General features: G+C 36.1%; 1 protein-coding gene across 1 annotated transcript; it reads left to right on the plus strand.

Moving 5' to 3' along the window:
• Positions 1 to 10,115: 10,115 nt before the first annotated feature.
• On the plus strand, positions 10,116 to 12,505 carry LOC131648384 (probable NADH dehydrogenase [ubiquinone] 1 alpha subcomplex subunit 5, mitochondrial). The gene is made up of 2 exons (XM_058918149.1): positions 10,116 to 10,531; positions 11,974 to 12,505. Exons 1-2 carry the CDS (start codon positions 10,219 to 10,221, stop codon positions 12,207 to 12,209), a joined length of 549 nt encoding a protein of 182 aa, XP_058774132.1. The 5' UTR covers positions 10,116 to 10,218; the 3' UTR covers positions 12,210 to 12,505.
• Positions 12,506 to 12,864: the final 359 nt, after the last annotated feature.

The following is a 12,864-nucleotide window of genomic DNA, read 5'->3' on the forward strand; positions in this document are numbered from 1 at the left end:
CCTTGTGCAGCAGGTGCTTCAGTTGTAGCTGTTTGAACCCCAGAGAAATTATGGCGGAAACCTGTACCAAAACTGAAAGGCGGGCCCCAACCTTCTGGCATGGAGAAAGATGGAATGTTGAATGCAACTGTAGAAACTGGAGTAGTGACTTCAGATGTTACCGTTGCTTGACTGTTAGGTGGCGGCTACTGATTCTGTGCGGCCATTAAAGAGTCAACCAGAGTAGTGAGACTTTCCAACTTTTCCTGAAGGGTGGTCACTGTACCACGGAGCTCAATATTCTCTTGTTCAGAGTGTTCCATTACTCTTCTTCTGCTTGAACGAGTATTGTATCTGTGATCTGATTGCGAACGCGGTCGAGAAACTTTGAGACGCGACAGCTTGACGATCTATTGGAGAAAGATCCAAAAGATAAGACTCTATACAACAGACTCGATATGCAGAATGATGTATGCAAAAAGAAAATTTATGATTTTTCCAAACATTTTAAAGATTATTTCCTTGCAAACATTTGAACACAAACAATTCTTTTATTGAAATAATGGGAAATGTTACAACATTGGAGCGTAGCTCCTTACAGAATCAAATGATACATGAAAATCTAAACAAATCCTAAACATCTTCATCAGACGAAGAACCAAATGCATTGTGCAGCTTGAGCTTCATGATTTCTTTCCCATAGTAAGCTTTTAACTCGGCCTTTTCAGCTTTCAGCTTGTCAACCACATTCTTCCAATTGTCAGGTATCGGAGTGTTGCTTGTTGAGCCTTCAAGCTTTTTCTGGCTTTCTTTGATGTATCTTCTGATTGCGGCATCTTTCCGACGGATCTTCTCATCTTTGTTCATGAGCCATCCATCCTGATAATAGAGAGTTTCTTCATGTTCTTTCACTTGTTTCTTCAACTTTCTATTTTCCACATCAGTTCTTCGAAACTTTTCTTCCCAAGCGTCTTTTTCTATCCTCATCTTGGTCAAAGTGTCTTGGTATTCCTCCATAGCGGGAATGTTGGGTCGTTGAGGTACCACAGGGAACATGGGTTTTTCACAATCATAAGGCATTCGAAACTCCTTTGCTCTTTTCTTCACCCAGCTGGTGTAGGCGTTCGTAGCAATACAGTTCTTTATCTCACCTTTTTCTTTCCATCGGATGTCGTACCAGGCTTTCACCATTTTTGTCTTCAACCCTTGAGGATCATTTCCTTCCTGATAGAAGTAGCTTTCCACTGTAGGGCCAATGGGTTTAGTTGAATTTGCATACCCGAGTTGTCGTCGGGCTAGGACCGGATTGTAGTTAATTCCTCCTTGTGTACCAATGAGGGGTACGTTGGCGAATTCTCCACAACTTTCAATGGTTTCTGTACCGCAGCGAGCCAAGGTATACCACTGAATATCATTATTAGTAAGAGACATAAGTCTTTGAGACCAACGTAAACCTTCCCGGTTTTCCGTGAAAATGGGAGACTTAGGTAAGTGTGAAACAATCCATTTAAACAACAGAGGTGCACAACATACAATAATTCCACCACCCTGGTGATTCCTATGATGGACAGAGAAATACATGTCACCAAGCAGAGTCGGAACGGGATTTCCATTCAAAAAGACCTTTATAGCATTGATATCAACAAAGTCGTCGATATTGGGAAACAGAACCAACCCATAGATGAGCAAGGCTAGTACAGCTTCAAAAGCTATCATGCTACCAGTCTCGATGAAATCAAAGGCTCTCTTTATTAGAAACTGTGAAGGCAAACCTGGAAGGTTTCCTTTGGTAGTCCAATTACTCTCTATTTCAGATTTCTTCAAATGGGTACCTGTTGCAATGACTGGTGACTTAGGAATGGCTTCCAAACCATTGAAAGGTATTTTGTCAGACACAGGAATACCCAAAAGATTGGCATATTCTTCCAAGGTTGGTACCAACTGATAGTCTGGAAAGGTAAAACACCGGTAGACGGGATCATAAAACTGAACCAGAGTTTTGAGAAGTCCTTCATCAACATGAGTGTTCAAGATAGGCAAAAGCTTTCCATGGCTTTTCCTAAAATCAGAAGGATCTTGTACAAAAGACGCTAACTCTTTCAGTCTTTCCACATTAGGCTCTTTGAAACCGTACTTTTTGGTATACCTTTTTTCCATAACTTAATCCTATAATGTTTGCAAAGAAAATTCTCTAAAATTTTTGGAAAAAATCATGTTTTTATGGAAAAAGATTTTTTTTTTATTTTTTATGGATGTATGAATGCATGGATGCATGGATGCCACATATTCAAACATGGTAAAGCGAACATGGTAACGCAAACATGGTACTGTAAACATGGCAACACAAACATGGTAACACAAACATGGTACACACAGGTTCAAAGGTCCAGCGTCACGAGCATGAGGTCAGAGAACCAAATATGGGATAGTTCTAGTTAATCACCTGTACAACATGTTCTACTGATACGTCAGAGTCTACATTTTTCTTTCGGATATTACCGGCTTTCCACAATTAAACTCATGAGCCAGCAATATTCTCAAGAAAAACTCGTCTGAGTGTGGTTCTCCGCATGACAACTAATCCAAGTCTTCACCTGAATAGTTTCTGCACCACAACCTAATAAGGCCAGGATGGGTTGGGGTTCTACAGTCTCTCAGCTTCTACAGTTCAATGAAAGCAACAATGTCTTCGCAATTAACTCGCTAAACATATATTACAAACAAGGAACCTCCACTGAGCGGAAGGATTCTCACGTGCGCCTGCACATGACTATACCCTCCATCTAATTTCTTATGTGTACTTAATCCGGGTTAGGATTTGTCCATAATGTATCACTTGTAACAGAACCACACAAGTAACAGAACCAGAACCACACATATAACAAAAAATGAAATAAAAAATAAAGCAAATAGAATTAACCCTTCCTTTGGAAACAATAAAAAGATGGTCCCCAGTGAAGTCGCCATTTTTCTGTCGCGGGCGAAAAACCGTTTTGTTCCTCTTTTTTGTGAGATGAGACACCTGATGCCTTCTTTGGGCTCGAGTGCTCATAAAAAATGATTTTTCTTTTGTATCGACCAAACTTTTTATTATTTCCAAAGGAGGAAAAGGAAAAAAGCTGCAATAACCTAAAAGTGGGGGGAGAGATCTTGGGTAAGAGGGTTGGTTATACGAAGGGAAGGTATTAGCACCCAACGTATCTATAGTACTCTATAGGTTTCTTTGCTTTGTTTTTCATTCCATGTTGTTGAGAGGTTCTGTTGTGAAATAGGTGGGACCTAAGGTGTTTGTTTGATTATGCTCGCAAAGATCATCGCGATCCTCTGCATACATATCCCTTAGAGGGAATCAGAGCATCTGTAGCTCGGGTCTACGGGTGCTAAGGTTTGAATGGTTTTTTGTGTTTTGTTTTGCTCGCCAAGGATCGACCTTGTGCCTACGTATTCTCAAAGGGATGTTGAGAAAGTCAGAGCAATCGTAGTTCCCACTTATGCTAGTGGAAGCAAAGGAAAATAGACAAATATCGTCTAAATGCTAGATGTATCTAATCTATATCATCACATACATCTGTTAGATTTTTTGTTTGTTTAACCAGCCTTGTGGCAAAAACTTTCAATGAAGTCAGCCTTGTGACAAAAAGTTTTGATTAATCAGCCAGCCTCGTGGCAAAAGTTTCAATGAAGTCAGCTTTGTGACAAAAACTTTGATTAATCAGCCAGTATGGTGGCAAAACGGTTTGATTGATTAGCCAGCCTTGTGGCAAAATGGTTTTATTGATTAGCCAGCCTTGTGGCAAAAAGAAGTTTGATTGATTGTTTGTGATGATATATAAGAGATACTCCTAGCATAGAGATGAAAAATGTCTAATCTCCTAGGGTATTTGATTTTGGATATTGGGGATGCTTATAAGAAGCCCGTGGGTCCTTGTACGAAGCCCAAGAGGAGGCTATCCGAGGGTCCTTGCATTGTAAGCCCAAGAGGAGGCTATGGGAGGGACAATCCAGGGTCCTTGCATTGTAAGCCCAAGAGGAGGCTATGGGAGGGTCACTCGTTTGTACAAAGCCCAAGGGGAGGCATGGTATAGTTGGTTTGAGCTCTTAGAGCGATTTCACCGGGAAACCATACTCTATGTCCTAACCTAAACTAGGGAGATTCTTTGCACGAAGCCCAATAGGAGGCTATGGGGAACCTAGTGTTGTACTAAGTTGAACAAGCATATATAACACAATCACAAGTATGAACAAGTACGAACAAACATGAACAAGTACATGAACAAATATGAACAGTTATATATAAGCACATATATATGACAAGGTGTGTGTATATAATGGAGTTTATGAAGGAAATATACCTGTAAGCATGATCCATTTGTATACACGGGGGCTCGGGACTTATACTCGAGGAGAGGTCCACTTGAATTTATTCAAAGCTATGTAAACAGGTATTTACAAAAGGGCTTGGGACTTATACCTACATGGAGGCCCATGGTATTTTTGGGAAGATTTTAAAGAAAACCTTCATTTTTGGTTTGTTATTCAAAGTTAAAAACAAATTGATTGAGATATGTACAAAAGGCGTACAATGAAATACCTAATTTCATGTACTGGAATGGGTATGTACGAAAGGGCTCGGGACTTATACCTACATGGAGGCCCATGGTATATTTGAAAAGTTTTGAAGTTTCTTTGAAGTTTTGTTGTTTTGAAAATGATTTGAAAATTGTTTGAAAAAGTTTTATTTTGAAGAAGTTTTATTGTTTTGAAAAAAACTGTACAAAAGGAAAAGAAATGGGACTTACACTCTCTAATATTCGAGAGGCCCCTGTTTTATTTTCATAAAACAGGGTGGATGGTTTTAAAAAAAGATGTGAGATTTATTGTTTTAAAAACTGTTTGGAAGTAATTTGGAAAAAGTTTTCTGTATTAAAAACTGTACAAAGAAAAAGAAAAGGGACTTATACTCTCTAATATTCGAGAGGCCCCTCATCGTTTTGAAAATCAATTGATCAATTAAAAAAAGATTTAATCAATAGTTTCAAAAAAGAAATGGTTTATCGTTTTTGAAAAGAATCGCGATCGCTTATTTAAAATGATTTGAATTTTGAAAGAAGTTAATTTAATCAAGATAAACAAAAAGATTGTCTTCAATTGACACTTAGATGATTAGGGTTTACTCAAAAAATATTTACAAGTGATTAAATTTGAGAAATCAAGTGAAAAACAATATTTAAAAGTATTAAAAAACACTTAAAATATGTTATTTCAAACTTAATTAAAAATGTATTAAACAAATATATTTTTGTGATTTTTTTTTGATATTCATAAAATACATATATAAAGTAATAAGTGTGTAAAAAATGAATAAAAAATGAGTTATTTTGATTGGTTAAATTAATGGTTGAAGTTGTGAAGAAAATGAAGAGAAATAGTGATAAAAAAGAAGGGTTTGGTCCCATAGGGACTTGAACTCGTGACCCTGAGGTCACTACTCAAAACAAAAGCCAACTGAGCCACGCTTGTGGCTTGTAATATACACGCGTTGAATTAATTATATTTTAAATCAATTTCCAGAAATCCTTTGAACCAAAAACGCGCCAAGAACAACCCTCCAACTGAAATTTGAAAATCTCTAAAACTGTGTTGTTTTGATCAAGTAAAGGGTCTATCTCACTCGGTTTTTCACAAGGAACATGATGGTGATCTCAGAATTCATTTATTTTTGCTCTAAAGGGGTCAATTTTCGCATGAACATGAAGAACCCTAGAACTGAAATTCAATGTGAAATCGTGTATGTGCAAGTTATGATGCAATTGATTGAGGGTTAATGATCCTCATAGGTGCAGAAACAAGATGGTATGCTCACATTTCATTTATGATGCGTGGAAGTATGAATTTGAAGTTCATGAGCACTTACCTTAAAAACGGCACAACTGAGAATCGAATTCTTGCTTGGAGGTGTTACAGAAGTTGTTTGATGATCTGGATAGCTTCAATGAACCTTATGGAAGGTGTCTGGATGCTTGGAACCATCTGAATTCATCTGGGCATGGCCATGGTACCCGATCTGCATAAGCTTCAAGAGTGAATCGAATTTGATGATTCTGAGGTTATTGGCTATATGTGATGGATTGGATAGTTCATATGTGATATATGGATGATGTTAGAAGTGGTAGTTTGGACAGAATTGAGCCTGAACAAAAATTGGCATGATAAGTCTCATGTTATGCATATTTGGAGGTGAGATGATGATTTTGAGTTTTCAGGTGTTTTGGGGTGTATGAGTGATTCAGACACATCATATATGACATTTAGAAGTTGTGGGAAGCATCACTTTGTTCAGAACTTGCAAGGTTTGGAGGTTGAGTTTTCTACCTCACTTTGAAACACATGACTTGTAATTCAAGAAAGAAGAGAGAAAACCTATAATTGTGAGGTTTTGGTGTGAATTGAAGAGTGATTTGAACCTCTATTTATAGGCCAAAGAGTCTGAACTCAGAGCTTTGCAACTTGATCAAAGTTTGATGATTTGGCTTAAGAGATAAAAAGGAATCTTTTACATTTAATGCAAAATGGTTAAAGTGACCAAACCATGGTTAAAACTCAAGCTTCTTATCCTCTTCCATTCTGATCTCAAATCAGAGAAAATATCTTCAATTATTGCCTCTTTGCATCATTGCTTGGATTATAGGTCATGTAGTCTTGAAACTTAGTGAAAAATGGTGAAAATTCAAGTGAAAATGATCACTAAATGCATAATTCAAAACCATAGCTACACTCCATATTTTTTCATGCTCTTGGACATTTTGGAAAGCTCATGTTGCATACTTCAAAACCCTAGTTGAAAGTTTCTTCAAGACCTTTAAGGAAATGGGTGAAAAAGATCCATGAACTTTGAAGAAAATGAAGTTTTAAGTGAAGTTTTCATAAGATGCCAACTTTGAAGCTCCATATCTCTTAAATGGTTGATCTTATGGAAAAAAATTATATGTGTCAAAGTTGTTTATTGGATCAAAATCTACAACTTTCATGTTGGAAGTTTTTTTCAGTTTGTAGGTGAAATTTTGAGAAATTCCCTTTCAAAGTTTGAAAAAAAAACCATGAAAAACACTTAGAAATTTTTCTAAGTATGGAAAGTCAAACTTTGACTTTTTGATTCTTGATTGATTTTCTTGATTTCTTTTGATCAAATGACTTCATATATCATATATTGATGATTTAAAACTTCAAAAGTCATGGTTGACCCAATTTCCCCAAAAGTCAATGGTGATCTTGTACAGTTGACTTTTTCAGACGAATCGCGTTTCTGGAGTTTTCAATGAAACAGGCTATCCTCATCAAATGAATGGTATGAATGGATCACATTGAAGCATTAGAGGATATTGAGCCATGGTTTGAGTTGTGGCACCATGTCCTGATTAAAAAGTCAGTTGTTCAGTGAATTAGGTCAAAAACCCTAATTGTCGACCAGATGAAATTGATGACTGTAGGTCTTGAATTGAGATGTAATTTCCATTGGATTTTGTCATAGGGATTATTTGAGGATGATTGAAACCTTTGATTGACTTCCTGGAGATTTTTAGGGTTTCCCAAATGTGATCCCTGATTTCAGTCCCTGATAGTTCAAAACCCTGATCTGAGGATTTGTCTGATCAATCTTTGTGTAGGAGATGTTATGAGCCAATGGATTAGGTCAAAATGATGCACTTGAGGTCTTGATATCATGTCCCAAGCCATTAGGTCAAATTCTGAGCAAAAGTCAGGAGTGTGCTGTCTTCAGTCAAAACCCTAATTCAGTCGATTCAAAGCTGTTGAGCTTGTTGAAATGAATCTCTGAGGACCAAATGTTGATTATTGATGAAGATGATTCATTTGAGATGAAGGGAGAACAAAACCCTAGTTGATTGTTGCTTGTACTGATGAGTGATTTCTTGATCAAATCCCTGCTGAGTCACAAGTAGCAAACACAAACTATGCAATTTGTTAGAGATGCAAATGATGCATATGCAAATGATATGAGGTGGTATCTTAGGTCAAAAATTGGGGTATGACACATGCACAATCGCAATCAAGCATATAACTCATCTATGCAATGCGACTCATGACAACAACTCGATTCATATGCATGTGGTACAATTTATGGATACCTCAGAGCATAATAAAACTGAGCCAAAGTTCGTACTCCATGAATGTGTGACCCGACAATGTGCACTTAAACACATGTACATATGACCCCTTTTTTGACAGTGCATGACACCAATAATAGCAACAACATAATCATGATATGAAAACATATCAACATGAAACAACATTTAATCACAATATCACCTAACATTCACCGTTTGCACCACACAACATAATTTATCATAGCTAGCAATAACACATAATTATCGCAACTCAATAATCATGTTCAACACAACATTATTATCACATCTAATCAATTTCATCATTCATCAGTGAACTTATTAAAATGATTAAAATTATGATTAATCATCAACTTATATCAAAACAACATGAAATAATAACCAAACAATATACCAACAGTCAACAAAATTGGAAACGGCAATTAATTCCAACAACTAGGCGAGTTACGCCCTCAAAGCTCAAAGCTCAAAGCTCTGGCAACCAACCCATAGGTAGCTAACGTCCGCTAGCGCCTCGAAAGGTCATGGCGACCTGGTTGTTATGGCGGTGGCGCCCACCATCGACCTGTAGATTGCCTAATTTGTTTTTTGCTATGGAGTACAATCCAAAACTCCAATTTTCACTTCCAACACCTAAACTCTACCCAAAATACTACATACACATCATATACCCTATTATTGAATCAAATTAACATAATTAATCCATCATTTTCATATTTTCAGAAATCCTTAAAACCTTCAAAACTCATCAATGGTGGAATTTCACCACCAACTCAAAACCGAATTTAACACACATCATAATACACAAATTTTATCATCAACATTATCACATAACAACAATTCATCAACAAATTACATAATTCAATTAAACACCCAACAATCCTATTAGAGGTTAAGGACTCCTCATTTTACCCCATGCATATACCATTAGAGAAATAATTCTCCCCTTACTTGGTTCTCCTAGAAGCAATAGAATTATAAATTGATTGGTATTCTTCCCTCTCCCAAATCTCTAAGTCTCTTTTCTCCTCTTAGCCTCTTGCCTCCACTTTCTCCCACTCATGTTTCTACATTCTGAAAAAAATTTCCTAAGCCTAGGTTACCTATTAATTTATATGATTAGGATATTCTAATTCAAATTATAATTCTCTCCTCCACTTACAATTATTCTTACTCCTTCCTCCCTCTAATTCTCTTAAATCTTAAATGTGGCCTAAAATTTCTATTTCCTCATTTTATTTAAATAAATCAAATAAACAACTATTATTTTTATTATTTAAAATTTTAAATAAATTCTAAATAATTCGAATCAACTCTATCATTTTCCACTAGGGCTGTATTTGGGTCGGTTTACCCGCGATCCACCCAGAAACTGATCCAATGGAGTGACCGAAATGCCACTTGGTTCGAGAATGGATAATGTTTTTGTCCGATACCAACAACAAAACTAGACTAAGTATCCAATTTCATCCAAATTCTAGTCAACAACAACCAACACACATTTCGGTCCGGTTCAAACCAAGTATCCAGTAAATACCCGAAAGTACCGGTCCAATTTCGGTCCAAAAAAAAGTACATCACTATTTCGGTCCGATCTCGATTTACCCGATTACTATTTTGATCCATTTCTCAAAAGAATAAATATCCAGACCGGACCAGGCCAAAAACATCCATACTTTCAACTTAGACTCTACACCTCTACCCACACCCCCAAACTTTCTATCTATTTAATTACCAAAACATAATAATTAAATAAATTACACAAAAATCCAAAATAAATCATTTAAAATAATTTAGCAAATAATGGAGTGTTACACCATATTATGAGGAATTGTTAATTGCCACATATATGTTACATTTATCCAAATAAGGTGTTTGGAAGGATTTTTCTCAAAAGGGAAAAAAAAGAATTTTGATAGTGTTTGAGAAATACATAAGGTGTATTAAAAGATGTCCTAATTTTTTCTAGTTTAGAAAAGTGAACTATATGGGCCAAAGACGGTCCAAAAGAGGTCCATTACGAATAGCCCAAAAAACGTAGGTGGTGTAACAATCCCTTCCCGCGAGAACAGTGAGAGAGAACCCAAACCGATCGAAAATGTTCCTCCGTGCAGTGGCGCGGCCGTTAATGGCGAAGATAAAGCAAACAACAGGGATCGTAGGGTTAGACGTTGTTCCAAACGCGAGGGAGGTGTTAATAGGACTCTACAGTAAGACACTGAACGAGATCCAGAAGGTCCCAGAAGACGAAGGGTATCGGAAAGCTGTTGAAAGCTTTACCAATCACAGGCTTAGGGTTTGTCAAGAGGAAGAAGATTGGGAGAAGATTGAGAGTCGGCTTGGGTGTGGACAGGTTGAGGAACTCATTGAAGAGGCTCAGGATGAACTCAAACTCATTGGATATATGATTGGTATATTTTTCTCTCTTTTTGCATTGTAGATTTTTTTTTTTTTCAATCAATTGTTGCATTGATGTATGTTGTTCATTCCTGTGGTGTGTGATGGATTTGTGGGTATTTTGTTTGGTATTTGTGTGCAGTTTTGTTTCGGAAAGGTTTTTGCCATTTCGGCCGATACAGATGTCGCGACATTGATGGTGGTCGGGATCACAGTCGCTCTGGTGTGAATTAATCACAATTTGTTCTTTAACATAAAAAACGGTGTTAACTGTATCAGCATTTACCAATACCGTTTTGTTGCGGTCGCAGACAGTGTTTTAAAACCTTGCATGCTATTACATTAGTAAGTTCATTTTTTCAAATTATTACTTGTGTTAGCTTGACCTTTTGGATGTTGTGTTGAATGAATGTGATTGCGTGAGTGCATAGAATTTAGAATGTACATGCTCATTCTTGCTATGACACTCTAGCTAGTGTAGTGAAATTTGAATAAATAGCTACTTTTGCGATTCGCAACTAACAATAGTGATTAAAAATCCCAATTAATCACCAACTTCGAAGAGATTATCGTTTACGTCAAGTCATATACTCTTTGTTTCTTCTCTGTTCTTTCCGTTCACCTCTGTTTTGAGCCTCTCTCTTATCTATCTGTTTTTTGAGTATCACTATACATGTTCATACTTTATACGCACAAACAACTCTCGGAGTCTTTGTTCCACGAGCCTCTCTGCTCTTCTATGGTTTTGCAAATCTCCCTATTTCTATGTCATTATCAGAGCCTTCCTTCAATCTCTTAATTTTTTTTCCACTTGTTCTTGGTTCTCATTTTTCTCTGTTTTTTTTATGGACCTTATGTTATGGTGACTTATGAGGTTTGTCTTATGGTTCTATTCTCATTTGTAATGTAAAATACAGGTTTTTTCTTAGGTTGATTTTGATAGACTTCAATTTTTAAAGATGTAGACAAATTTTTTTTGTTGTCAAAGGCCCAAAAACAAAAACATTGAACAATTACTATCTCAATGTCATAGGAGCAAGTGAAATTTATGAGTTACACTTTTGTGTGATTCCCTTCTTAATTTATGAGACTTGGGTATAGAGTGTATTGTTTGTTTGGCTACATGTAGTTTAAGATTTTCAAGTCCAATGCTGGCCTTTTTTATTCTATGAATTTGATAGTTATTGGTTTCACACTTTCACATTATTACAGACACATTTTACTCTTGAAGCCAGTTTTTGTTATACCTTTATAATCATTTGCATCTAGAGTTCTTTTACTGCTTAACTGCTAATCTATATAGTTTTTACATCCAAATCTTCATTATATAATAATCACTAAATTACATAACAAAAATAAAGTTGAAACTTTTATTTCCAACTATTATGGTTGAAAGTTTATGCATAAACTGTTTACGAAAAATTGAGTCATTTTGACATTATATATTGAATTGCAGAATGGGATCCTTGGGGTATCCCAGATGATCACGAAATTGAGATGGTTGAAAATGATGCACCAATTCCGAAGCACGTTCCTCAACACCGGCCTCCTCCTCTCCCTAAGGAGTTTCAAGAAACATTAGAGGCACTTATGTCTCAACCAGGGAAGACAGAAAAGCTAGAAGAACTTGTGTCAAAATCAATAAAAGATAATGCTGCTGCAAACTCTAGTGAAGAATCCTCAAAGCCATGAACTTCAGCTACACTATAACTTTGAAATCTCCATGTGAATGTGCTTTTCCTTTTAAAGCAAGATTTAGAGTGCACCTTTTATTGCATTAAACTAAATTGTTTGTATTAAGTAGTTTCAAAAACAGTCTTTCAGGGGCAAATCCTGTGCTCTAAAACAACTTGGACAGTTTGAAATAACAAGAAATAACATAGTACTCTGTATGTATGCATGAAATGACTTTTGTGTTTTGGTCAAATTAAAATAATGTTGTCCTCATTGTTCATAATCATTAAATTTAAAATTGTTTTGCTAGTGCACATTTTATTGTAAAATCATTTATAATTTAATTATAATTAATATTTTTTATAAGTCATTTTGCTAAAAATCAATGCAAGACTATTTAATATATTTTTTATATAGGATAGTATCAATAACAACTAGTGTTATTGTTATAACCGTGCGTTCGCACGGGTACCCGTTCTGACACGCTTATTTTGTTTAATATTGTATTTTTTTATCCTTCATAATTCATAATCATTTTACTAAATAAAAAAGGATTTAAGAAAGTCCACGTGTTTTAGAGAGAGATCCAAACTCTCTCTTGAAATTTATCGTGTCCACGTGTATTCATTTTAGGATTTGTGATGTTGTCTCTTTTCCATTTTTTTTCTTACCC

The sequence above is a fragment of the Vicia villosa genome, linkage group LG2 (assembly GCF_029867415.1).
Source record: "Vicia villosa cultivar HV-30 ecotype Madison, WI linkage group LG2, Vvil1.0, whole genome shotgun sequence".
NCBI classification, from domain to species: Eukaryota; Viridiplantae; Streptophyta; class Magnoliopsida; order Fabales; family Fabaceae; genus Vicia; species Vicia villosa.